General features: G+C 35.0%; 4 protein-coding genes and 1 long non-coding RNA gene across 7 annotated transcripts; 3 read left to right on the top strand and 2 right to left on the bottom strand.

Moving 5' to 3' along the window:
• Positions 1-513: 513 nt before the first annotated feature.
• Positions 514-4,402, top strand: LOC107414576 (putative RING-H2 finger protein ATL21A). Its single transcript, XM_016022714.4, has 2 exons — positions 514-1,317; positions 3,906-4,402. The coding sequence occupies exons 1-2, from the start codon at positions 627-629 to the stop codon at positions 4,334-4,336; spliced, it is 1,122 nt and encodes a 373-aa protein (XP_015878200.3). The 5' UTR covers positions 514-626; the 3' UTR covers positions 4,337-4,402.
• Positions 4,403-5,712: 1,310 nt separating this feature from the next.
• LOC107414592 (rust resistance kinase Lr10) lies at positions 5,713-8,011 on the bottom strand. Its single transcript, XM_048469855.2, has 3 exons — positions 7,249-8,011; positions 6,968-6,994; positions 5,713-6,891 (listed from the first exon to the last, which is right to left on the bottom strand). The coding sequence occupies exons 1-3, from the start codon at positions 7,928-7,930 to the stop codon at positions 5,780-5,782; spliced, it is 1,821 nt and encodes a 606-aa protein (XP_048325812.1). The 5' UTR covers positions 7,931-8,011; the 3' UTR covers positions 5,713-5,779.
• A 228-nt stretch (positions 8,012-8,239) lies between these two features.
• LOC107414587 (LEAF RUST 10 DISEASE-RESISTANCE LOCUS RECEPTOR-LIKE PROTEIN KINASE-like 2.5) lies at positions 8,240-11,922 on the top strand. Its single transcript, XM_016022726.4, has 5 exons — positions 8,240-8,399; positions 8,601-9,455; positions 9,577-9,609; positions 10,334-10,363; positions 10,606-11,922. The coding sequence occupies exons 1-5, from the start codon at positions 8,366-8,368 to the stop codon at positions 11,760-11,762; spliced, it is 2,109 nt and encodes a 702-aa protein (XP_015878212.4). The 5' UTR covers positions 8,240-8,365; the 3' UTR covers positions 11,763-11,922.
• Positions 11,923-13,700: 1,778 nt separating this feature from the next.
• On the bottom strand, positions 13,701-16,865 carry LOC107414590 (rust resistance kinase Lr10). Of its 3 annotated transcripts, XM_016022732.4 has the most exons (4): positions 16,033-16,865; positions 15,762-15,788; positions 14,549-15,683; positions 13,701-13,941 (listed from the first exon to the last, which is right to left on the bottom strand). In XM_016022732.4, exons 1-3 carry the CDS (start codon positions 16,727-16,729, stop codon positions 14,584-14,586), a joined length of 1,824 nt encoding a protein of 607 aa, XP_015878218.2. In that variant the 5' UTR covers positions 16,730-16,865; the 3' UTR covers positions 13,701-13,941; positions 14,549-14,583. The 3 variants fall into 3 exon arrangements, with proteins under 3 accessions (XP_015878218.2, XP_015878217.2, XP_024927218.2); XM_016022731.4 differs by lacking the exon at positions 13,701-13,941 and having other exon boundaries at positions 14,340-15,683; positions 16,033-16,864; XM_025071450.3 differs by lacking the exon at positions 13,701-13,941 and having other exon boundaries at positions 14,340-15,683; positions 16,522-16,864.
• Positions 16,866-17,284: 419 nt separating this feature from the next.
• Positions 17,285-19,232, top strand: LOC107414595 (uncharacterized). The gene is made up of 2 exons (XR_003055082.3): positions 17,285-17,677; positions 17,834-19,232. It is a non-coding gene; the product is annotated as an uncharacterized LOC107414595 (long non-coding RNA).
• Positions 19,233-27,273: the final 8,041 nt, after the last annotated feature.

Genomic DNA, 27,273 nt, shown 5'->3' with positions numbered 1-27,273 from the left:
TGAAAGCACAGCCATTTTAGAAATTTACAGCAAATTGCAACAGCTGCATCTTATATTTTTATATTGGAAGAAATTATTTTTGGGTTTTAAATTTTTAATTAACAATTATTATGATGAGTGGCACATGACATGAATGGACCGTCTACACCTATTTTGAACTGGTCTCACTAAACTTAAAATATGCCCAAAATTTCACACTCAAAATATTTGGTTCCCATATGGTGATCAACGATGATTTTGGGTCATATTCAACTCCTCTATAAGTCCATCCCAAATTTTCAATGGTGTTATTACTGTTTCATTGGCTAACTGGAGCATAATATACTGCACATTGACTCTTGACTTTGTGTGTGATCTGACCGTTCGATTGATTGAATTTCTCAGAAAACCATTGAGTCTTGACTCCTTCAAGCTTGGTTATGTATGTCAAAGCAGCATGATGTAAAGATTAATCACGCCCTTCTTGGTCAGATGTTTTTTATTGCTATTTGCCAATATTTTAAGGTAGGCAAACTTAAAAAAAGACTATTTCTTATAAATGAAGTCAAATATCTCATAACAGAGTATATATATCGCTGGTCTGCCTTTAGTTGTCTATTCCAAGAACAAGTTAATTTTTGGCAAAAATGGATATTATCATAGTCATCCTTACCTTTATAGTCCTCTTCTTCTTCTCCTTCTCATACCTTGTCACAAGCTTAGAGGTATGCACGGAGGTTGTTTGTGCCAGAGATGAGCCGAAAATCCGGTTCCCTTTCCAGTTAAAGAACCGCCAGCAGGCAGAGTCATGTGGTTATCCGGGGTTCGATTTATCCTGTGACATGAAAAGCCAAACTATACTCAAGCTGCCAAACTCTGGAGAATTCACTGTCCAAGCCATAGACTATGGCACGCAAGAAATATGGATCAATGATCCTAACAATTGTCTACCTAAAAGAATTCTTTCCCTCAATCTTTCGGGTTCTCCTTTTTATGGTGGTTTTTATCAAGATTTTGCATTCTTTAATTGCTCCTCGAGTTATTTGGATTATGGATTGAATCCTATAGCTTGCCTCAGTGGTTCTACCTACACAATATTTGCCACAGCTTCAACTGCTATGGCAAACCTTTTGTCATCGCAATGCTATTCAGTTGGGACTTTTCCTGTTCCTGTTCAGTGGACATTTTATGAGAAAGTAATGTCAGCGGACCTCGGTGAGGATCTCCGGCTAACGTGGGACGTACCAACGTGCGGGAGGTGTGAGTCGCAGGGTGGCCGATGCGGGTACAAGAGCAACTCTAGTCGAGAAATTGTGTGCTCGAATCTTCCTGCAAGTGGTAATTTTTTTATTTTCATATGCTTTTCAAATTATATTCTTGCTCTTTACCCTTTTTTTCTTTTTCTTTTCCCCACTTAAACTAGCTTTAGACTATTAATCTAATTTTTTGCTTTAAGTTGGTAAGCTCTTAGAGAAGTTTATTGGATTATATATTCAAGGTTCTCTTGAAAGAGTGCTGTTTTGGGTGAGATGGGGTTAAGCTTGATTCCTCTGTTCTTGCTTTTTCTTGATTCAAGTCTTAATCTGCTGTTTTATGGATAATCCTGTTGATTAGTTGTTTATAAAGGAAACACCACATAATACAAAACACAAAAAATTAAACAAATGAACTTTTATTTTAGAAAAACAAATGAAAGACTTTTGAAAATGTTCTTGCAGAATTGAGTTGGTATTTTCTCCCTTGCTCTTTCGATTTTTCTCATTATTATTTGTGAAAAGTCGGGCACATCTTGCTGGCCCAACCTGAGTCCTTTGGCTAAGAAAGAAACCAAATAATCAAAACTTAAAGTTAGGATGTGAATATATTATTGTATTATTATATGTTAATGCTCAATGCTTAAAAAGTATGCTTCAGTTTTGAGTATGAGAAGGGTGTAGCTTGATTTTTTTTGTTTTTTTTTTCTTGCTTAAAGTTTAAATTTGCAGTTTAATAGATAATCTGGTAAAAAAGTTTATTTATTTATTTATTTATTTTAAAATATATTAATTAATTATAATTATTATTTTTTAATTTTAATTTTAATCAACGAAACACCGTAAACTACAAAACTTAAAAAACAGATATAAGCTTTCAAAAAAAGTTGATTGAAGATTAAGAAAGAAAGCTAGAATTAGGAATAAGGTTTTTCCTATAAGAAAAAGAGAATGAAGTTTTCATTATGTTTATGTCATATTACAAGTGATTAAGCATTTTGTCTTCCCCTTTTTACCCTGAAAAAGAAGATAAACATTCTCTGCCAGCCTAACCTCCTCCACTTAAGATGTAAGACTAAATCAAACCTCATGCTATAGAGTTGGAAATGCAAGTATTTTATAAAAAAAAAAAAGAAGAGTTGGTATATAAAAATATTTATCATATTCTTAATGTTAATGCCAAATAGCAACTTAGAAGCTGGCTGGTTGTTCAGAGGAATTTTTTTTTTTTTTTTTTTTTTTTTTTTTTTTTTGGGTTCAAGGTCAGATTTTAGACCAGCCTAACAAGGCCCTTTCATTGTTTAATATGAACCATACACGCTGCAAATGGTAGTACAGATAAAGCAAATATATGTTTGAATTTCTTGAACATTATTTATTATTTTGTCAATTGGTTTGGTTTGCTTTGATGGAAATGGGTCGTTGTCCGTAATGCGTAGATATAACCATATATCACCAACACAAAATAATATCTTAATATTGATGTGACATGATCCATTTGATGATAAGTTTATATATTTTATTTTTTATATTATGTATATTTTATTTATTTTAATTGTTTATTAATATTTGTTAATGATAGGTAGAGTCCCTTTCACATATTAATTAATTGTAAATGTTTATAAAGAAAAAAAAATTAAAAACTAATATAATTTTAAATTGGTTTTCATTTTCTATTTATGATTTTTTTTTTCTTTTTACATTTATAGTTAATAGATATATTTAACTACTTTCAATTAAAATTGATAAACTATACATAATTTGGAAAAACAAAAATAAAAATAAAAATAATAAATTTATTATCAAATGAAGCCTAAATTAATATATTAATGTTACTTGTAATGCCTATAACTTTCAAATCATTTTTACTGTATTTTAGTGGCATGCGCTCAAAAAATTATAGTTTTATATAAGCTAGTAATTGACAACCCGATTAACCTTGAATGGTTATTGTATTGCCTAAAGTTTGAAGAAGATGAATTTCTGTGAATTGCATTTTAGTTATTTTTTTTCGTGGTCTGCTCAACTGAATAGCTATTTATTGAAGTGCGTTCAATTCTTTCCACACTCCAATCATGGGTTTTGCTTAGTTGACTTTTTATGTTAGTGCAATTATCCAGACTGGTTTTGTCAACTCTTTCACATATGCACATTGAGAATTATTACTATTAACTTATCGATAAACGTTCTATCAAAAAAAGAAAAAAAAAAAAATTGTTGTTAAACGTGGTCTTCAAGAGTACATCTGATATTCTGCTTTTCTTTTGGTTCCAATATATGGAAGATTAGGATTTTTCTGCATGATAAAGAAATGTTGAACTTATGCAATCAAATCCACTCTTATGTATAATTCTTTATTATTAGACCCTAACTATTTGTTCTATATAAGACATAATTGATATTTTGTGGATCAAATAAAAGTATTTTATAAATTACTTAGATGGTTTGGACCAAGGTGGTTAGTGGTAGGGACAAAATAATATTGTACATGTTAGAAACTAGGGGAACCAAACCATGGGGGCTTGTATCCACTAGCTTTTGAACATAAGAAAAGTGGGGGTTGACTTCCCAGAAAAATAATCCTATAATTTAAGTCAAAAACCTGAAGCAAATGTTTCAAAAACCCAAACTCAATATGTTACTAATAATTATCTTTAATCTAAATTTTAATAGGAATTCCAAGAACTGCCAGATATGCAGTTGCTGTAGGGGTTGGAGTACCGGCAGTGCTGTGCTTTTTTGGGCTTTTATGTTGTCTCTTCGGGAGAGTCAAGTCCATTGCAACGGGGAGACCTCGACCCATTATGGACTTTACTTCTGCAGTGGCTCCACAGCCCACTGTCGTTGCAGGCCTTGATGGGCCAACTCTTGAGTCCTATCCAAAGATAGTTTTGGGTGAAAGTCGGCGATTGCCCAAACCTGAGGATTTAACATGCCCTATTTGCTTGTCGGAGTACAAGCCCAAGGAGACCCTGAAGACCATTCCCGAATGCCAACATTGCTTCCATGCTGATTGTATTGATGGATGGCTACGATTGAATGCCACGTGTCCAATTTGTAGGAAATCTCAACAGCCTTCAGCTTCGGGTCCTGCGGATGTTTGAGTTTTTCCCATACCTCAATTTGTAGAATCTTTATTACCAAGTTTTTTGTATATAAATCATTTTCCATCGGCAAGTTGTAATTTTACTTTCGCTTTTTTTTTTTTTTTTTTTTTTTTGATTTTTTGTTGTGTGTATATATATAAATATATATATATATATAGTACCCCACCCTCTTCCGAAAAGGACAACCAACCCAAAAAAAAAAAAAAAAAAAAAAAAAGAAAAAGAAAAAGAAAAAAAGAAAAAGAAAAAGAAAAGAAACTAATCTTGGTACGTTCTAACGAATACATTCGGTCTTTTGGTGTAAATGAGAAGGCATTTTATTTATTATTATTTTTATTATTTTTTCCACTCATCCAATTTCATCATCTTTGACTTGAAATCTAAATGAATATTCCATCTGAATTTTGTTTATTTATTTATTAAGTTTTGAAATTATACTTGTTAATTATATAGCATCATTTCCTATAGGGACTACAATATTCATCATCAAAAGCAGCTTATTATTAAATATGGGAGACCATAATGGTTCATTAATTTTAAGCATTTTCTTTTCTTTTGCACCCTTAAGTGATTATTTGAGTTTCTATTGACGTAAACAACAATAATCAGATTATTAATTTTCTATGATCTGCATTTAATCTATTAATCATTTAGTAAGGGGAGTCCTCTCAGTAGTATCTTTGAAATTTCACTTGCCTTTCGAGTAGTATTACATAGATACAGTGGGGTAGCAGCAGACGTTGACTAGAAAATTCTTAGAGTCTTCTCAGTAACACCTTTGCAATTTGCTTGAGTAGTATTACATAAATACAGTGGGGTAGCAGCAGATCTTGACTGGAAAATTCTTGTCTTTTCGCTTCCAACCCTTTGATTCTTCAAGATGGTTTTACTCCATTGAAAAATATGTCTACAATTTCAAGTCTCAACACTGATGCGTATTAATCACAAGAAAAAGCGAACCAAAACATTTTAATTTGATATGTGTTTTAAGGGTGACATTTTCTTTTTCATAATTCAACATCATGGTAAGTGCTTATCGGCACATATGCTATATATAATTATTGTATATATATATATATATATATATTGATAATCCCCTATTTATTCTATCCTGATCAATGACTGTGAATTGTACTATAGTAGTAAGAAACTCATTGCTAGGTGATTTGATGGAAGGAGATTGAGGTCATGATAAGTTCGAATTAGGCCATAAGGACACAAAAACAGGGGATTTAATGTTCTGCAGTGGCTTAAAACATCTGCTAACTAAATAGGTTTATTCTTAAGTAGATATATATTGTTGACTATCTTTGCTTAGCTAATAAAAATGTTAATTCCCATTAATTCATTTAGTGGTGTTCTTTCACAATAAATTCAAACTAAAACCAAATTCTACACATTCATTAGAACACAAAATGAATAATCAATTACACAGACTGCTTATTCAGGTATAATTTCCAAATCTTGCTTCATGTTTCCTGCAGGCATATTCACATTCATCCTTTTTGTACCCGTGGAGGCAAAAGGATTAGGAGGCATTGTTAATTTATTTCCTCCTTCCAACATCTGAACCACAGCTTTCATGGAAGGACGATCTCCAGGATGCCATTGGATGCACCAGAGTCCCACAATTGCAAGTTTCTTAGCAATTCTGGCATCTCCCTTATCATCAATATGGATCCTCAGGTCATCTCCATCTTCCAGTAGATTGTATATCCATTCTGGATAGTAAACCTGGTCAGCATTCTCTGTAGTCTCATCTACATTTTTTCTTCCCCCAACCATTTCAAGCAACAGCATTCCGAAACTATAAACATCGGACTTATAAGACACTTTTCCGAAGTTCCTAGAAAATACTTCAGGGGCTATGTACCCCAAGGTCCCCCTTGCTGTAGTCATTGATACCAAACTTTGATCCTTGGAACACAACTTTGCCAGACCAAAATCAGAAATCTTTGGTGTAAAGTTATGATCAAGTAAAACATTATGAGGTTTGATATCAAAATGGAGGATTCTCTGATCGCAGCCTTGGTGAAGATATTCGATTCCTTTAGCTATACCTAGTGTAATATCTAGCATGGTCTCCCAATTGAGAGAATACTTTTTCCCTTGATCAGCAGAGGCTATGTACTTCTGTAGTGAATCATTTGGTAAGAACTCATAAACAAGAGCTCTTCTAAACCCATCAGCACAATATCCAACCAAGCGAACCACATTGACATGGTGAATTCGACCCATGGTGCTCACTTCATTGACAAATTCTTCTCCATTTTCTTTGGAGTTGTTTAGGATCTTCACGGCAACAAGTATGTCATTTGAAAGCTTCCCTTTGAATACTGTTCCATATGCTCCTTCTCCAAGCTTGTCCTTAAATTGGTCCGTAATCTTCTTGATATCAGCATATGAATATCTGGAGGGTTTAAAAGCTCTGTAATCCTCCAAAAATTTTTCAATCCTCAATTGGTTTTCTCTATCCTTTTTATCTTTGCTGTAGACATGATAGATTAATGCTATGATCGCTAGTGTAAGGACAGAGGAACCTACGGTGCCACCTGATCAATACAAAAATTCCAAGTCAAGAACCGTGACATTTTTTAATTAATAACTAATTACAATCAACAAACTCACCTGCAACCACTGCTTTTATTGATACACCTGTAAGAGATAATTAATAAATCAATAAGCTTTCTATGCACATGGAAATTAGTATTAAATAAGTCTGTCAAATATAAATGATTATTTAAGGTGTAAAATCTATTTTCAAGAGGCTTAACCAATACAAATCTTCAGCCTACATGGAAAAGAAAGCTGACTTGATTTTCCACTCGTGATCCAAAACCGACTCTGATGGTTTTGCATCCAATGAAATAAGAACCTACGGTGGATTTTGATATAGAACTGTTGCGTACCTTTTCGTAGACATGCAGTTTCATGTCGAGTGTTGTTGTTCTTGAATTTACATCTGTCACCTTTTGTTTCACAAGCTCCACATTTTGGTTTGGACCATTTTAATTGAACATCATTCGCTTGGTTGTACATTTTAACTGGGCAGCCTGGTAAGTCGTACATCTTGGTACAAGACACATAGGACCGGTCATAGATATCATCAGCAGATTCGATTATATAAATCTGATACTTTGAGTCACCGAGGCAGGAGATCCGAAAGGCGTATCGTAATTCAAGTAATGAAGAGCAATTGAATAGGGTACAGTTGTATGGGTACAAATTGGTGAGTTGGAAAGGAGGAATTGATGGATAGAAGATGTTTAAAAGCAGCTTTTCATAGCAATGATTTGGGTCATAAATATGAATTGACTGTGATTTGTAATCTATGTTTCTTACAAAGAAGTTAATGGGAATTGAATCAATTGAAAGTTCAAGTGCAGTATCATTTGAAGAGGTGCAGGATACAGAGAAGCCAGGATAGCCACAGTAGTCAGGGTGTCTCTGTTTAAGTCGGAAAGGGAATCTGATAGGCGGGCCATTTTCCCTGCAGTACCTTGATTCCGAGCACTCATTCTGGGCTGCTCCTAATCCTATATCTGCCACAACTATGGTCAGCAACAACAACCCAATACAATACTTCGCCATTTCTACACCAACTCTCTCATTTTTTCAGTCCTACCAGACTCTAGAGGAGATGATACAATAAAATTATTGGGGACTATTTGGTTTATCTATACAGCACACTTTTGTCTTTTTCCGTGCAATATTATTAAGTAGACAGACTTGAGATGAGAAGGGCCACGACGGATGACGTGGACTTGTGTGGCTTATAATGAGATTTAAATTTGACGGAACTCTGCGACACTGTACCTATTTTACTAGTGAACGTTTAATTTCGATAGCGACTCAAGCGCGATTATATGTAACACACACAAACAGACAAATCAGTCTTTCTCTCTCTCAAAAGAAAATGGGAAAAGTAAAACTAACTTACCGGCCATATTTGAATTGAGATTTTCTATTTTCAAGAAAAATCTTACAGCCAAAATAGTCTAGAAAAATTAAATTAATTAATTGGTGATGATGCTCTCAATACTGCGAAGCAACTTTTGCGGTAAGTGCAGCTGAAACTTCCTGCTCCAGAATAGATTGCTTTGAACATCTTTCCCTCTGACTACTAAAATACAGTGGTCATCATTCAAAAACACTTTTAGTTAGGTGCTTTTGTGCTAAGAAGGGCAGAAACTGAAACAGCTCTCTCTCTGTCTCTGTCTCTCTCATTTCATGGATAACGTAATTAGGTGCTTGTATGCAGGATTTGCGGCCATTTTGGTACATGTCCTACTCCTCCACAGCAGCACTTGCGTGGGTGGAGATCATGTCAACAATAGCTCCTGTGCTTCTTCTTCTTGTGGAAACGTCCGCGATATAAGGAGCCCATTTCGCCTCATAGGTGATCCTGTAAACTGCGGCGACCACATGTATGAGTTATACTGTGAGAACAACCTCACTGTACTCCATTTATCTTCAGGAAGATACTACGTGCAGGAAATCAATTACACTCGCTGTACAATTCGTCTTGTTGATGCCGGCATTCAGAAAGATAATTGCTCTTCTATCCCTCGCTATACTTTAGCAGTGTATGATGATTTTAATCCATATGATACGACATATGATAGAATTGAAGGCTCAGACCCAGACAACTGGACGACAGTCCAACTAACAAAGCCTATTAGATTTTTAAAATGTGAAAATCCAGTGAGTTCTCCCCTATATGTGAGCGCTGCTCCTTGCATTAATAATGTTACTAATACATCAAGCTCCACTTTAGCGCAATATTCTTATGTTAATATTGGTGGTTTAAGTGTCTCCGAATTGAGGGCTGCCTGTCGGATCGAGCAAATGTCTTTAATAGCATCCAATGGATTAATCCATGAGGAGGATAAAAACAACTTGTTCTATGAAGACGTCCACAATCAGCTGGTATATGGGTTCGAGATCTCTTGGTTGCGAGCACGACAAACTCTAGATCTGCCCAGATGCTACCTCAACCGCTCAAACCAAGTTCAGTGTTTTTCTGACTGCCGTACCTATATTTATATAAGGGATTACCATTTTGATCCAGGTTTTCACTTCGAAGTATGTGCTGATCATCTGAACTTCATACAAAGTAACACCATTTTTCTTGCTTTTCTCAATTATTTTAATAACTTTTTCCTACTTAATCAAAACAACTCTAATTAGATCTTGCCATGAGCTGATATATATTACTTTTATTCATGATTATGTAGGAACATTTTATACGGTTATTGCCTACTTTCTGTGTGAGTATTTCTATTTCTATTAATGCCATTTTATTGCTTAGTTTCTTAATTAATATTGGTATAATTTTTCTTGTCCAGTAATGATTTGAATAATAGCACCTTGTCATTGACAAAAGGCTATTGCCATTAGGCAAAATACCATTATTTTGGAATCCTATATAGAATAAGAAAAGTGCTATATGTTTATTTGTACCTATCATCAATGGGCTCAACAGCTGGCATGATGATTCAATTGGCAGACACTATGGGTATACTTTCAAATAAAACCAATTAACTAATCCTGATGAGAGCTCTATAAATTATCAGCAGCTACAGTCTCATTGGTGATGATTACAGGGTAGTGGTAAATAGTAAAACTCTATGAATAACTAATCCTCATGAGAGCTGATAAGAACTCTCTCTCTCCCAAAATTTTAATTTCAAGTATAAAATTAGATAGGCTCAGCTTATCTCAGCGTATTTATCGAATTGCTTGATGCAATAGGTTCAGCTTCTTTTTGTTCCTTGGTGGTATCAGTTCTAGTATAAGCCAGTTATGTAGCATAGTGCACCAGTTCAATTGATCCAGCATGGTAATTTTCAAAATTTGTAATTGTATTTCTGATTCAATATAGAAAACTAGTAAGGTTTAATCATGATATGATGATGTTAAAGTTGTTATTTCTATATATACAATTATGTCTGGACTTACAGTTCGCATCTGATGATTCTTATCTCTTTGCAGATTATTATTGGCCTGTACTCAAAATTGTTGGTAAGCTCTGTATCTTTCCTTTAACTCTTTATCTTTCCTATGACTATGATTACAAAATCATATGCTAATGTTATAGATGACAGAGGATGATAACAACATAGATCCCAAGTTGTAAATCACATGCAGTAAATCTTGTTATGGGATCTGTCACTTTCAGCTAAGCGAGAACATGAAAATGAATAGTACAACATCAAAATTTGTAATTTTTAATTAATGATTCTCCTTGTGATGTTCCCACTCAGGACCATATATCATAATAAGAACTTTACTGGGGACTTTATTTCCAATGGTGGTTTTGATCTATAGATGGAGAAGAAGGCATTTATCAATGTACGACACCATAGAAGATTTTCTGCAAAGTAATAATAATCTCATGCCTATAAGGTATTCTTATTCAGATATAAAGAAGATGACTAAGGGTTTTGAGGACAAACTGGGCGAAGGAGGTTATGGTTCTGTTTTCAAAGGAAAGCTACGTAGTGGTCGTTTTGTAGCAATCAAGATGTTAGGCAAGTCAAATGCAAATGGTCAAGATTTTATAAATGAGGTTGCCACTATTGGAAGGATTCACCATGCAAATGTGGTGCAACTTATTGGCTTTTGTGTTGAGGGATCAAGACGTGCTTTAGTGTATGAGTTCATGCCAAATGGTTCTCTAGACAAATTCGTACTTTCCAGAGAAGGAAGTGTCTTCTTGAGCTATGGGCAAATGTTTAAAATTTCCCTTGGAGCGGCTCGTGGGATTGGATATTTACATCAAGGTTGTAACATGCAAATTCTGCATTTTGACATTAAGCCTCATAATATTCTCCTTGATGAGAACTTCACACCAAAGGTTTCAGACTTTGGTCTTGCAAAACTTTATCCGATAGACAATAGCATTGTGTCTTTGACAGCAATAAGGGGAACAATCGGATATATGGCTCCCGAGTTGCTTTACAAAAACATTGGAGGTGTCTCCTATAAAGCTGATGTGTATAGTTTTGGAATGTTGTTGTTGGAAAGCATGGGAAAAAGGAAGAATTGCAATGCACCTGCAGAGCTTTCAAGCGAAATGTACTTCCCTGATTGGGTTTACGACCAAGTTAGCAAAGAAAACGACATAGAATTGGAAATTTCCATGGAGAAAGAAAGGAAATTAGAAAAGAAGATGATCATAGTTGCTTTGTGGTGTATACAAATGAGGCCTAGTGATCGTCCCTCAATGAGCGGAGTCATAGAGATGCTTGAAGGAGAAGTTGAAAGCCTGCAATTGCCTCCAAAACCTTTCCTTTTTCCACAAGATACGGAAGCAGAGGATTTCAGAGACACTACAAATTCAGCATGGTCATCAGTACTATCTGGTAATCCTTTAGAGTCTAATCCGCTTTTGAGTCTTGACAAAAATAAAGTAAATTAGTTTGTTCAGAGGGACAACTGTATCAGTACTCGGTTCATTATATTTAAACTGCACTAAACTTTTATTATAAATCATCTTTCACCTATACATTCAATTTTCCATTCAAACTATGTTTATGTATTACAGAAATACAGACTTATTCTAATTGCCTAATTCTTCATCATTTTGTTTCATATTTGAAAGTTGTAATTTTATGCTGAAACGAGCTTTACATATCATATGCTTGACCAAATCAACGCAATGACTTTTAAGTCAGCAAGCAATTCATGGAAAAAAACAAAAAAAAAGAAAGTAATATTGATAAAGGAAAAAGAATAGTTAAGGTTTGGTAATGAATCCAAGGAAAGAAAAAGCAAGCATAACAAACTTTTCATGTAAAGTACCTGAATACTTCCAGCAAATATATTCCACTGACAATGATATAGAGACTTGGAATTTCGAATGATTGTTTTAGAAATATCAAATGAAGGCTTTAAATCAAACTGCACGTCTGTGTATCTTCTAGCCAGCTTCGTTTCTTCATCGCAGCTAATGAATTATAAAGAATGTTGACCTGTGTGGCCACGTTTCTTTCAGATTATTGGCTCATGCTGGTTGTGATTCAATTGAGAGATGGTCAAAGTTAACGTTTCTTTTAAGCATCAGTTATGAAACGGTGCCGTTGCACTTAAGGAAGTGGTTAGGATGAGTCAGCGGTTAGTTTTCTGTTTTGGAGGTTTATAAATAATGGTTTAACTGCAGAAACAGAAAAAACAGATGATAGAAGCAGCTAGTTCTCGATCAAAGTTTTTTTTCTGGTTTTCTCTTTTCTTCTTGTAGCCTCTTTCTCTTTGTATTTCTCTTTCTCTTGGTATTGTTTAGGATCATTCTGGGTGAGTGATTTGTGAGAAAGAGAGAGGTTGTAAAGGGGTTTCTGGTGTGGTTTCTGGGTGTAGAGAATCTGTAAAATCAAGAGAGAAACTGCTGCAAAGGTGTATCTGTTTTGTTCATAGTGCAAGAACTTCTTGGATGGAGTTCACCGAGGATGTAGGTCATTTCTAGACCGAACCTCGTAAAATTTGTGTGTTCTTTGTGTGATTCTTCTTGTTTGTTTCTTTCTATATGCTTGCTGTGATGAGTTTTGTATTGAATTAAGTTTCAATAGCTCACATCAATGATTACTGGACCTCTTGGAAAAGCTAGAACTGTTGAATGTTTGAGGCACATAAATTCCTTGGCAGTTTCATCAATAATCTAAATCGTCATATGCCCTACCTTTCCTAAACTAACCTCAAGACAAATTTAGGAAACTAATTAGACCTTAGAATTCCACCTAAAATATACTTATTATATTAAAAAAGAAAAACAGTAATTGCATTGTAAAAACAAATAATAATGCTTGTCATTTTTATTTCAAAACGATAGAGATGCATAAACTACCGTGTCCCTTAAACAAGGAAGAGAAAAAATATTGGAAAACAGTATGGATATGGACGTTTCTTGGGTTTAAAACTTCAAGCCCTTCTTCTCATAATAGAGAAAAAAAGAAAAAGGAAAAAAAAAAAAAAAGAAGAAGGAAATAGAGCATGAACTAATTATTTGTATACATATATCTATATAGATAACTGTTTTAGATGCAGGCAAGAATCAAAGAAAGAGAGACTACAAATTCAGCATTGTTATCAGTTCTATCAGGTAATCCTTAGGGTGTAATCCACTTTTGAATCTAAACGCAAATAAAGTTACTGAATTACTTTGTTCACAGTGATATATTGGTGCTCAGTTTAATATATTTAAACTTCATTGAAGTTACATTGCACACCATCTTTCATCTACAAATACAATTTTCTATGTTTAGATAATATTTTATTGCATAAAATTCTTCATCATTTTGTTTCATATTTTAAAGTTAATGATATTTTGAGTGGACCAGCTTTATGTTGCTTACACTTGACCGAATCAACGAAATGATTTTCAGGTCAGCAGGCAAATTCATAAGAAAATAATCAAAAAATAAAAATAAAAAGAAGAGTCAAGGTTTGGGAGTGAATCCAAAGAAAGAAAAATTAAGGCCAAACAAAAATTGTCCACCTGATAACGATATGGAGACTTGGAATTTCTAACCCTTACAGAAATATCAAATAAAATCTTTAAACCAAACTCCACGGCTGTGCTTCTTTTAGGCAGCCTCGTTTCTTCTCTGAAGAATATTAAATATGAAGAAAAGTCAAGGAAATATGTAAGGACTCAAAGGGAGGAGAAATAATCATGGAAAAGTTTCAACTGAAGCACTAACAACATGGATATGAATGTTTATTGGGTTCAAAGTTCAACCTCCAATCTCCTAATCTCAAAACAGGGAAATATAAAAAAAAAAAAAAAAAAAAAAGGGAAACATGTCAGTAACTAATTATTTATAATACTGTTTTAGATTTTGTCAAGAATCAAAGAACCAGAGCTTAGGCCAATTATTAGTTATAGGAAGATAATATGAATTTGTCTTTTTATCTCTTCTAACTAATATTTCTTTGTATCCTTTAAGGCCATAGAGATAGAGTCAGCAATACTGGCAGTTGAAAGTAAATGAGCAAATGATACTGCCAAAAACAAGTTCCTGCGGTTAATTAGATTGATCCACAGCATGTAGATTGATGACCAAAGATGAGATTATCTGCAAAGACTTTGACATGAGCCACATATTGCTCATTCCTTGATTTCCCTCAATCGGGAGTGTTCTGTTTCAACTTATACATTAACTTACATACTATGAAACACCCTAGTATTGGAAGAAGAATGATTAAACTTACATTAGTACATGCAACCAAATTGCCGCTGCTAATCTTCATTCTACCTCTTCAATGGCTTCTAACTCAAGGTTCATACGTCTTGCAGGCCTAGGTTTTGTTGAACCTGTAGAACCAAAAGGATTTGGGGGCATGATCAATTTGTCTCCTCCTTCTAGCATTTGAACCACTACTTTCATGGAGGGACGATCCACTGGGTGCCACTGGATACACCAGAGTCCTACAATTGCAAGTTTCTTAGAAATTTTCGCATCTTTCTCTTCCTCAATGTGGATTCGAAGATCTTCTCCTTCTTCTAGCAGATTATATATCCATTCTGGGTAGTAAATTTCACTGGTATTATCTGCTGTCACGTCTGTATTTTTCCTCCCCCCTACCATTTCAAGCAACAACATTCCAAAACTATAAATGTCTGACTTATAGGATACACTGCCGAAGTTTCTAGAGAACACTTCAGGTGCAATGTAACCCATGGTCCCTCTAGCAGTAGTCATTGACACAGTGCTTTGATCCTTGGCACACAACTTGGCCAAACCAAAATCAGAAATTTTTGGAGTAAAGTTGTTGTCTAACAGAACATTATGAGGTTTAATATCGAAGTGGAGGATCCTTTGGTCACATCCTTGGTGAAGGTATTCAATTCCTTTGGCTATACTTAATGCAATATCTTGCAGTCTCTTCCAGCCAAGGAAAGAATCGGAATCTGGTAAAGATATGTACTTCTGCAGTGAACCATTTGGCAGGAACTCGTAAATAAGAGCTCGTCTAAATCCATCAGCACAGAATCCAACCAAACGAACCACATTGACATGGTGAATTCTTCCCATTGTCCCAACCTCATTTATAAACTCTTCCCCATTTCCCTTTGAATTGTTGAGAATCTTCACAGCAACAAAGAAATCAGCAGTGAGTTTCCCTTTATACACTGTTCCATAGGCTCCTTGACCCAACTTGTCCTTGAATTGATTTGTAATCCTCTTAATATCAGAATATGAATATCTGCTTGGTTTCAGAGCCTTGTAGTCCTCTAAAAATCTTTCAATTCTCAGTTGATTCTCTTTTTCCTGTTTGCTAGATCTGTAAGCTCGGTAAGTTATAAGAACAAGTACTACCAGGAAAAATGCACCAAGACTTGCACCTGCAGATAAAAACTTGAGTAAAGATCCCTAACATAATCTGACATTAAACCTATTAAAGATCGACAAAGACAACTCACCAGCAGCCACAATTTTTTTTGATTTATCTGCAAAACACAACAATATTATCAATTATTCATATTTTTGAAATAGATCCATCTCTGCAGCTAAAAGTAAGTTGCAGCCGAGTTTAAAGTCCATGTGTCATAAATTGATAATCTAATAACAGTGATCGATTATGCATAATATCACCCTATAAGAGAATTTTATGAACTACATTTGCTTGACTGAAAGCACTAATACTTAATAGCACAATACACATGGAAATAAAAAGTACAAAACAAAAAACACCTTCTTTTGTTTTGGGTCGAAAACACTGGGTTTCACTTCTGGTGACATTGTTCTTGAACCTACACTTAGTTCCGTCCGCTTCACACTGTCCACAGTGTGGTTCAGACCAACTCAACAGCAGAGTATTATCATGGTGTTTGTTATAGGTATCATAAGGAATACCAGTTCTGTTGAACAACTTTGTGCAACCAACTAGAGGCCATTGTTCGATGGAAAAATAAGATTGAAGGGCATAAACTTGGTAGTTTGGACCACTGAGACAGGGGATCCAACCATTACCTACGTTTCTTTCAATAGCAGAGCAATTGAACAAGGTATAGTCATTCGAACTATCAGCAAAGTCGAAAGGAGAAGCTGATATATTATGATCCTTTAAAAGCTTCCTCAGAAGGCAATTTTCTGGATCATACAATTCAATTTGCTGAGATTTATAATCTATCTTTCTTACAAAGAATGTTGCTGGTATTGGGAGCTCAATAACTGTCTGACCTTTTTGAGTGCAAGACAGGTCAAACCCAGGATACCCACAAGAAACTGATTGGCGGTCTTTAAGCCTGAAGGGGAATCGGATAGGTTGGCGACCGCAAGATTGGACTTCTTCGCAATGATTTTGGCCTCGTCCAAGCTCTATGAGGAAGGTCATCACCAGAAAAACCATGCAAAAGGAATGGACCACCATTTTCAAGGAGACAGCCATTGCTGGTTCTCAGCCTGCTCGTTGGGTTTTCTTACCGGAATTAGATTGCATGGATGTGGTTCTGATTGGCTATAATTTTGCTTTGTTCCAGCGAGGAAGGATGAGAGAAGACTTTGACTTCTATTATTTGGATGAACCAGGTCCAGCAGTGGCCAATTATCTTTTTTTTTCCCAAAACAATTAGGTGGGGGCCATTCTTCAGAGCGGGCCAATTATCTTCAAGTAACAAAAAAGTTTTACTAGGTATTATTATTATTATTATTATTTTTTTATTTTTTTGCTTCCATGACAAAAGGTTTTTTCTATTTCAATATGGTCCAGTAAATTTTCATACGTTGTAAAAAAAAAAAATAAAATAAAAATGATTAATGTAATTTTAAATTAATTAACGTGATTTAATATTTTAATTTTTTTACTCTATTTAAGATATATATCAAGAAATTTATAAAAAATTAATATAAAAATAGGTTTGGACTACGTGATTTTATTTCAAAAGCTTATCTTAATTTCTTCATTATTTAATGAACTTTGACTTCTGAAGAGAGATATCTAAGCTAAAGGCAAGCAAGGTGGCTAGTAGAGTCTGGTTGACAGTTTTTGTTTATTATTATTAATTTTTTGGACAGATTCCTCCAATAATAGCAAAAGAAGCCGGGCAGGCAAACAGAAACAAACGAAATAAAATAAAATTAGAACACGGAGTTGACTGGTCGCCCTTTTCCCCAAATGGAAAACATGAAATATATATTATTGTATTTCCAGTAATACATTTTCTGCTTGTTCTTTCATGGCAGGTTCTCAGATTTAACTTTCAGCGAAAAAGTTTCATTTTATAGTTGCCATTGGATTAACCAGCACCTCCTGCATACCACTGGCAACTTTCTAAGAGGCGAGGATTCTCCCTTACTTTCTTCTCAACAATCATCTTTCTATCAAATGCTATTGAAGGTTTGTTTTAGTCTTTACATGGAAAAACGGTTTCTATAATTCATAAAACGTAGTTATCAAGAAAGTGTGTTTCTCACTTTCTCTCTTCCTAAATAGCTAATGAAATGGTAAAGCTTTCTTATAAGAGACATGATAATAGTTAGCTTGTGTATACAGATGAATCTGAGATCAAGAATAAAAGTATGCGGTTAGTCTTCTCTTCATATTTGACATTTAAAATGTTCCATTTCTATGCAAATAATACAACAGTAATACTCAGTTTTATTATAATGACATTATTTTACTTTCAAACGTTTCGTATACAGTTGTTGGTTTTTAGGAAGTAGGCCAACTTTTTTAAGACTAAGAACTCGTTGAAATACCTGCAGTACAGAAGTAACCAGGTGAAGTAGTGACCTACACTGACATGGTCTATTTTCCAATTTTTTTCCACTTGATTTTCAATCTCTGCCCATTTCCTATTCGACCGTAGAGAATTTTCAGGGCATCCGAAACTTTGGAGTAAACCTTTCCTTTAAAAACAATTTGTTGGCTCCTTTGGCCCAACTTGCCCTCTTTTCCCATAAGTGTGAGAATTTCTACTAGGCGTCGGTGCTCTAAACTCCTCCAAGAGATCTTTCAATTGTCAGTTGTTTTTCCTTATACTTTAAATAGACAGCAAAATGCGTTACCATCAGCCGTTTCTATGTATATACCTGTGTTTGTTGCAAAAGTAACACCCACAGTGATCCAGCAAAGTGAAAAAAAACATTTAGTTTTGGTGCCGCAGATCTTCTTGCCCTTTCATTAAGAATTCTGGTACAAATTGATTTGGACCAATTCTCAGAAGATATATATCATTTCAAATTAAAAATGCTAAGCATGTCTGTACAAGACACTAGGAGAAGGTTACAATATTTGTTAGAGTCAAAACCAGCAGTATGTTTTTGGCCGTTAGGAAAACTACTAAGCCATCTCTGCCAAATTATATTATCTTATCTTTCTGAAGAACAATTAAATAAGATGTAATCCAATATGCCGGCTGCTAACAGTTTGTTTTTTAATTATCATAGCAGGACTTTGTAACTTACCATTGTTGAAATTCCCACAGAAGAGTCTTAAAATGGCATGACTCTGTCAAACTACAGAGGATGAATATGGCAAAACTATTCTCAACTTAATCTGTTAACCTTGACAATTATGTATATATATGTGGAAGCTATTGTTGTTAAGAAAAGCAAGCTCCCTCAATGGATTGTGGAACACCTTTATGTGTAGGATTCACGGCCCTTCTTTTTTTTATTGTATTCCATCAAACTAGCCATGCAAAAGATATAGATCACTATTGTTCCTCTTCCTGTGGCAATATCCACAACATAAGCTACCTTTTTCGACTTCAAAGTGATGCAGACCACTGCGGTGATCTAAAGTACAATCTTTCTTGCGAAAACAACCTTACTGTGTTGTACTTATACTCTGGAAGATACTATGTGCAATCAATAAATTACAGTAACTACACTATCAGACTTGTGGTTCCCAATATTCAGAAGGACAATTGCTCCTCCATTCCTTATTATTCTCTGGCCTCCTACAATTTCAGTGACTTCGAGATACTGTATTATTACATGCAAACTGTGTTGGATTAATGCTCATGGAGCAAGCTAATCCATGATTAGAAGCCTTGATTAATAATGAGCCGTAGGATCCCAAAATTAGCTTATTAATTGCCAGAGCCCATTTAATTGATTATTAAGATACAAGAAGGAGCCCATTAATTGGGCCCAAGGTGTTATTAAACCCTAGGAGGATTAGGGTTAGCAATCTATAAATATACTGTTTACTAGCCTCCAGTTAACAAGTTTAACGTATTATTTTCTAGAGATTTAGAATCTCAGTAGAAAATAAAACACTTTGAGAGAAAAACAGAAACTGTGAGTTTCAGAGGTTTTTTCACATTAATCTTCTTGTTTCTTTTGTGATCAGGTGCGCCCACAGGTAGATCTGTCGCTTAGAGAATAGTTTGGAAGGTTCTACGCTAAAGGTTAGTAAACTTATGGATAATGACATAATTTATTGCACACTTTATTCAATCTCGATCAGGCTTCCGCTGTATATATGATACTAGCAATTGGTATCAGAGCCGTGATTGAATCGGTGTGTGATAAAACGAATCCATTTTTTATTTTTCATGTATATATGATGTATATTAGATATATGGCACCTAGAATTCTATTATTCATGTTATTTATATATTTTTTTTATTATCAATGAATGATTTGGTTTTGGCCTTAATCCATGGTAGATTTTTGCTTGTATATTTTTTTTTTGGGATGTAACAAGGAGGCTAATCATAAGATTAGGGTTTCCTCCTTGATTGATTTACTTATTTATTTTTCCTGCAATTTTATTTGAATTTTTTTTTTATATGTAAATTCGGATTTATTGGAAAAATATGTAAAAGTACCCCAAAAAAACTGTATACTCGTTGCTGTTCATCATTTTTCGTGTGTATTGGAGCTGCATTTTGATAGATCAACATCATAAGAAGTTGAAGGACACGAAGGAGGATCGATGGGAGGAGAATGGTCGCCAGAAACACCTGCATGCGCCCACACGCGTCACTCAAAGCGGATGAGAGTGGGATTCACACGCCTTAATTCATAAGGCGTGTGGAGGCGCGTGCGTGATCTTATTTTGATGATATTTTGTGGGTAGATTCCTTATTTGGGTATCTACCTTCCTGTAAAATTTCATGGTTATCCGAGTTTTGTGTGGTGACTGGCGGCGGTTTTGGTGCTCGAGATCAATAAGGGACTTGTTAGGGTTTTGTGGTTTTTGGGCTAAAAACCCTAGAAACCAATTCTAACTTGGCCCACACCCGATTGACTTGCAAGATCTGAAGAAAAGAAGAAGTACGGGCCAAATATGAAGTTGGGCTTTTTGGGCCTATTGGGCTTGTAATTTTTCTTTTCTAGAAAACCATGGATTAGGGTCTATTAATTATTCTAAGTTTATAATTGTTTAAATTATATAGATATAACATGTGATATATACTTAACATGTCATTTAGAATAAGTGGTGCCATATAATTGCATCATTTGATATATACATGTGCATAATAATATTTGTTTTATCTAGATAATATTATTATGGAAAACCCTAATTAATTAATGTAAAATATTAAATGGGTGAAGGTTTTAAAGAATTAATTTAATTAATTTGAAACCTGCGGGCTCCATTAAGGGTCCAATAATAAAATGGTTATGTGATGCCCCAACGGATAAACATGACCAGATTTTATTCGATTGGATCTAAAATAATTCCAAAATTTTAATAAGGTTGTACGGCCCAACGTTGATAATACTTAGACATTAAAGATAATTTTGAAATTAAAATTAATGGTTCTTATATTCAATTTTAATGACATTAATAATCCTCCCAATGAGGCTCTGTTAGTGTTATTAAAAGCCCAAAGATTATTGAAACAATGGTTGATTTTAAAATTAATTTTGAATGATGTGTGTTTGTGTTATCTGAGAAGGCTTTGTCTAAGGAGGTAGGTTTTTAAGGAGTCTGAGACCCATCTCACCTTTCCTGGGAGCTGACTTGGTAGGACACTATACATATTAGGTTCAAAAAGTTTTAATTTTTTAATCAATTTTGAGTGGTATATTTTGAGGTTATCTAAGAAGGCTTTTTCTAAGGAGGTAGGTCTTTAAGGAGTCTGAGATCCACCTCACCTTTCCTGGGAGCTAACTTAGTAGGACATTAAAATATGCCATGTTGTGTTGATTACGTGTTAATATGTGTGCCTTTTAATTTTCAGCAAATGGCATCCTTTAATCCTCTAGCTACAATTTTGAATCAAAAACCATTGGATGGAAATAACTACGACTTATGGAAAACCAATCTCTATATTGTCCTTGATTTTGAGAGAATTAAATTCATTACAACAACTCCGAAACCCTAGAAGCCCACTGTTAATGCTTCAGAGGAAACTAAGAAGCAATTTGCAGATTGGCAACGGGCAAATATAACAGCTTGCTGTTATATTCTTGCCAGCGTTGTAGAACATTTGCAGAAGCAACTTGATAGTCTGGAGTGTGTATCAGAAATGATTCAGACTCTAGATGGGATGTTTGCTAAAAGTAGCAGTACTGCTAGACAAGCAGCTATAGGGGCATTAATGAACACTCGCATGACTGGAGGAAGTGTGCGGGACCATTGTTTAAAGATGATGGCGCACATCAGTACTGCGGAAGTGATGGGGGCTAAACTGGAACAAGAGATGAAGATAGACATGATCTTGGAATCTCTACCGAATAGCTTTAGTCAGTTCAAAATGAACTATAATATGAACAAACTAAAGCATACTCCTGTTGAACTGATGCACGAGCTTGAGAGTGCTGAAAGGTCTCTCGGGAAGCAAGAAAGTGCTTATCATGCTAAAAGTTCTTCAAAGCCTAAAGGGAAGCCTAAGGGTGGAAAGAAGAACAAGAAACAGAAGGGAACAGGTCCAGCTGTCAAACTGGCTGTAATGAAGAAGCCGAAAGGTAAGTGCTTCAAGTGCGGATAGAAAGGTCACTGGAAGAAGGACTGTTCTAAATCAGGTATGGGTAGTCTAAATGTTGTTGAGACTTGTTTAGTGGATAATTACAATGACAAATGGATCATTGCTTCAGGAGCCACTAACCATGTTTGTTACTCTTTGCAGTGGTTCAAACAAAGCAGCCTACTCAATAAAGGACAAAGAAGCTTGAAGTTGGAAAACAGAGAATATGTCTCCGTAATGGCAGTAGGACTAGTGGAGTTATATTTTGATAATAAAATTTTAAGTTTATTAGACTGTTTATTTGTTCCGGATTTTAAGAAGAATTTGGTTTTCGTTAGTTGTTTAGTTGAATATGGTTTAACAGTACAGTATAATTCATTAGTTTCAATATAGAGTAATAATACTTTTATTTGTTCCGGATTATTGATGAATGGTCTATATTTTTTAACTCCTTTGTCTTATAGTATTAATGCCATTGAAATTAATGATGATGAGCAACTTCCTTATCTAAGAAAAGGAAGGTTTCAAATGAAACCTATCTATGGCATTTGCGATTGGGTCATATTAATTCTAGCAGGATTTATGGTTTGGTTAAAAGTGGAATTTTAAATTCCTTGATCTTTGAACCTATACCAATATGTGAATCATGTTTAGAAGGTAAAATGACAAAGAGGCCTTTCAAGGCCAAAGGAAATCGTGCCACCATACAATTGAAATTGGTACATACTGATGTATGTGGACCAATAAGCGTTCAAGCAAGAGGCGGGTATGAGTATTTTATCACATTTACTGATGACTACTCAAGATATGGTTATGTTTACCTAATGCGCCATAAGTCTGAAGCTTTTGATAAATTTCGAGAGTATAAGGCTGAGGCAGAAAAGCAATTAGGTGTCCATATCAAACAGCTTCGGTCTGATCGAGGCGGTGAATACTTGTCTGGAGAGTTCAAGTCTTACTTGGCTAAAGAGGGGATCATTTCTCAATTATCATCTCCTAGAACGCCCTAGCAAAATGGAGTCTCTAAAAGGAGAAATAGAACCCTTTTAGATATGGTGAGGTCGATGCTTAGTTATTCATCATTACCTGAATCGTTTCGGGGATATGCCTTAGAAACAGCTGTATACATACTAAACTTGGTTCCATCTAAATCTGTTTCAAAGACACCCATAGAATTATGGAAAGGACGCAAGCCCAGCTTAAACCATATTCGGATTTGGGATGCCCCAGCACATGTCTTAGCACAGAAATCTCATAAATTGGAATCTCGTACAGAAATGTGTATGTTTATTGGCTACCCAAAGGAAACGAGAGGTGGAATATTTTATAATCCAAAGGAAAAGAAGGTGATAGTAAGTACTAATGTCACTTTCTTAGAAGAGGATTATATGAACAATTTTAAACCTAAGAGTAAAGTGGTTCTTGAAGGGCTTGACTCAGTTTGAGGTCCACCAAAAACTCCTATTTTTCCACCCCTGTTTCCTGTTGATGTTCAAAGAGGGAAAAATATACAAAATGTACCCGAAGGTGAACAAACACAGGAAATAGCTCAGGACCATATTCAAGAAACTCAAGAACAAGGATATAATGAAGAGATTGATAATCCACTTGAACCACAAAACTTGGATCCTCCTGTACATGTACAATAACCAGTGCAGCAAACTCCTAGTGGGAGAATGATACATAAACTTGCAAGGTATGCCTTGTTAGGAGAGACTTATCAAGTCATTTTGGATAATCCTGATGACGACCCTACCACATACAGAGAGGCATTGAAGGATGTTGATGTGCAAGAATGGAGAAAGGCCATGGACTGTGAGATGGAATCTATGGATTCTAACTTGGTCTGGTCTCTTATAGAAGCACCTAAAGGGGTAAAACCAATTGGATGTAAGTGGATCTACAAGAGAAAGAGAGGACCAAATGGGAAGGTTGAAACCTTTAAAGCTATATTGGTGGAAAAAGGTTACACCCAGAAAGAGGGCATCGATTATGATGAAACCTTTTCGCCAGTAGCCATGCTTAAATCTGTTCGGATTCTCTTAGTTGTAGCAGTAGCTCTCGATTATGAGATCTGGCAAATGGATGTCAAAACAGCTTTTCTAAATGGGAAGCTGGAAAATGACATTTATATGCAGTAACCGGAAGGGTTTATAACAAAAGGTCAAGAGCACATGGTTTGCAAGTTGCATAGGTCTATTTATGGACTTAAGCAAGCATCCAGATCATGGAATATCAGTTTTGATCAAGTTATCAAATTATATGGTTTTGAGAAAAGCCCTGATGAACCATGTGTGTATAAAAAGATTCAAGAAATAGTGGTTGTTTTTCTGGTTCTTTATGTAGATGACATTCTGTTAATTGGAAACAGTGTGAAAGTGTTGTCAGACGTAAAGGGTTACCTGAAACAGCAGTTTGATATGAAGGATTTGGATGAAGCTAACTATATTCTAGGAATCAAACTTTTACGAAACCAGAAGAAGAAGATGTTAGCTCTATCCCAAGCTTCCTACATTGATAAAATAGTGACCAAGTTCGGCATGGAAAATTCCAAAAAAGGACTTCTACCCTTCAAACATGGAATTCATCTTTCTAAGGAGCAATCACAAAAAACTTTTGAAGAGAGAGAACTCCTGAGTAAGAAACCTTATGCTTCGGCTGTTGGTAATCTTATGTATGCAATGCTATGTACAAGGCCAGATATCTGTCATGCGGTAGGAGTAGTAAGCCGGTACCAATCAGACCCTGGAGTAGAACACTGGATTACCGTGAAACATATACTCAAATATTTAAAGAGAATGATGGATTATATGTTGGTGTATTCTAGTGGGAGTCTTGAAACCCTTGGTTATACGGACTCTGATTTTCAAGGGGATATTGATTCTAGCAAATCAACATCAGGATATGTGTTTACCCTAAATGGAGGAGCCATTTGTTAGAGGAGTGTTAAACAGACTTGTGTTGTTGACTTGACAACTGAAGCTGAATATGTAGCTGCATCTAAAGCTGCAAAGGAAGCTGTATGGCTTAAGAAATTTCTTTTGGATCTCCATGTGATATTAAGTGCAGATCGGCCCATTATCCTTTACTGTGATAACAGTGGGGCCGTAGCACAGTCTAAAGAACCCAGGTCTCACAAAAAGCAGAAACACATATTAAAAAAGTACCACTTGATCCGTGATTTCATTGATAGAGGAGATACAGTGGTTACTAAGAGAGCATCTGAAGAGAACCTAGCAGACCTTTTTACTAAGACTCTTCCTGAACATGTGTTTGAGAAGCATGTAAATTGTATGGGTCTTAAGAGGATTCCAGACTTACTTTAGAGTAAGTGGGAGTTGGTTACATTTATGCTCTAGGAGCAAGACTAATTGTAATTTCATTTTCTGATTTAATGTATGGATTTTCAATTCTTATGCACATTTTATTTTATGTATAAGGTCCAGATTAATTATGTAGTATATGATCATATGGATATGTCCATAGAAGACATGGTCATAGGTTCTCATAATTAATGAATTATCTTACAGTTGTTAAATAAAGTTGGGCAATTTATTTAGACTGTAATATTTTATGAAATAATCTGTCTTGATTATTATAAAATATTGGAATGAATTATGGTCATTCTGAGAGGATCGGAAGAGATTTAATTAAGGATAAATTTCTGTGAAATGTATTAATTCTCAGGCGATATTAGATATGTTATTTTTCTTAATCCTGAGTATATTATAAATAGGTAATTAAATGACTATGGTTATTTGAATTATCAATAGGTGAGGTCTATTTTTGAACGGCCAATATCTTGATGATTTGGGAATTATGGTCCTTTGATTGCTAAGTATTTATGAAATATACAAAAAGGAATTTGCATGAAATATCCTCTTGACGTGTTTCGGTACTTGTATGTTGAAAGTCACTGGCCAGTGCATTGGATCTGTTAGAGAAACTGATAAGTTAAGAGAATAAATAATTAATTGATTGACAGAAATTATTATCAATTAATTATTAATATTTTACAAAGGAAAAATACATTTAATATAAATATTATTAATCTTGGAGTTCACATCTGGACTTTTAGTGGAATAGCACCAGATAAGATCACGGTCCCAGGCTTGCTCAGAGTAAGTGGGAGATTGTTGGATTAATGCTCTTGGAGCAAGCTAATCCATGATTAGGAGCCTTGATTAATAATGATCTGTAGGATCCCAAAACTAGCTCATTAATTGACAGAGCCCATTTAATTGATTATTAAGATATAAGAAGGAGCCCATTAATTGGGCCCAAGGTGTTATTAAACCCTAAGAGGATTAGGGTTAGCAATCTATAAATATACTGTTTACTAGCCTCCAGTTAACAAGTTTAACGTATTATTTTCTAGAGATTTAGAATCTCAGTAGAAAATAAAACACCTTGAGAGAAAAACAGAAACTGTGAGTTTAAGAGGTTTTTTCAGATTAATCTTCTTATTCTTTTGTGATCAGGTGCGCCCACACGCAGATCTGTCACTTAGAGAATAGTTTGGAAGGTTCTACGCTAAAGGTTAGTAAACTTATGGATAATGACATAATTTATTGCACACTTTATTCAATCTCGATCAGGCTTCCGCTGTGTATATGATACTAGCAAACTGATCCAGAGAGAAAGACAAGGGTTCTTCCTATTACACGGCCCATAATTTTTTTGGACTATGAAAAGCCAGTGAACTCTTCTGGTTATATAGATACTAATCCTTGTATTTTTTCCTCCAGTTCCTCTGCTTTGTTCTAATTGAAACGTTATTCTTATGTTAAAGTTGGAGGGCTAAGTGCTTCGAATTTAGAGGCTTCCTGTCGTGTAGAGCAAATGACTTTCATAACGTGGAGGGGAAAGATTAACTTGAACAGTTCCTACATAGACATTCATAATGAGCTAGTTTATGGGTTTGAGCTCTCATGGCTGTGGCATTTCTTGAAAGCCGAAGGTGTTTGCTGCTACCTTTTTTTCTCTAAATGTTCTTTTGATAAGCTAATCCCACCGTGCGGTAAGGATTCAAGACTAGAAGATTAGGGATTATCTTCTTAGCTTC

Source organism: Ziziphus jujuba, chromosome 8 (genome assembly GCF_031755915.1).
Source record: "Ziziphus jujuba cultivar Dongzao chromosome 8, ASM3175591v1".
Classification (NCBI taxonomy): Eukaryota; Viridiplantae; Streptophyta; class Magnoliopsida; order Rosales; family Rhamnaceae; genus Ziziphus; species Ziziphus jujuba.
Note: the sequence above shows the minus strand (reverse complement) of the source record. Positions and strands in the feature narration are given on the sequence as shown.

Excerpts from the sequence above, each read along its gene's own strand:
- LOC107414590 (XM_016022732.4), bottom strand. The coding sequence starts at position 16,729 with ATGGCTGTCTCCTTGAAAATGGTGGTCCATTCCTTTTGCATGGTTTTT. Across the intron at positions 15,789-16,032 it reads TCGACCCAAAACAAAAGAAG|ATAAATCAAAAAAAATTGTG; the intron begins GTGTTTTTTGTT and ends TGTGTTTTGCAG. Across the intron at positions 15,684-15,761 it reads AAAAAAAATTGTGGCTGCTG|GTGCAAGTCTTGGTGCATTT; the intron begins GTGAGTTGTCTT and ends TTTTATCTGCAG.
- LOC107414576 (XM_016022714.4), top strand. The coding sequence starts at position 627 with ATGGATATTATCATAGTCATCCTTACCTTTATAGTCCTCTTCTTCTTC. Across the intron at positions 1,318-3,905 it reads CTCGAATCTTCCTGCAAGTG|GAATTCCAAGAACTGCCAGA; the intron begins GTAATTTTTTTA and ends AAATTTTAATAG.
- LOC107414592 (XM_048469855.2), bottom strand. The coding sequence starts at position 7,930 with ATGGCGAAGTATTGTATTGGGTTGTTGTTGCTGACCATAGTTGTGGCA. Across the intron at positions 6,995-7,248 it reads AACTGCATGTCTACGAAAAG|GTGTATCAATAAAAGCAGTG; the intron begins GTACGCAACAGT and ends TATCTCTTACAG. Across the intron at positions 6,892-6,967 it reads AATAAAAGCAGTGGTTGCAG|GTGGCACCGTAGGTTCCTCT; the intron begins GTGAGTTTGTTG and ends TGTATTGATCAG.
- LOC107414587 (XM_016022726.4), top strand. The coding sequence starts at position 8,366 with ATGATGCTCTCAATACTGCGAAGCAACTTTTGCG. Across the intron at positions 8,400-8,600 it reads ACTGCGAAGCAACTTTTGCG|GATTTGCGGCCATTTTGGTA; the intron begins GTAAGTGCAGCT and ends GCTTGTATGCAG. Across the intron at positions 9,610-10,333 it reads GGTTATTGCCTACTTTCTGT|ATTATTATTGGCCTGTACTC; the intron begins GTGAGTATTTCT and ends ATCTCTTTGCAG.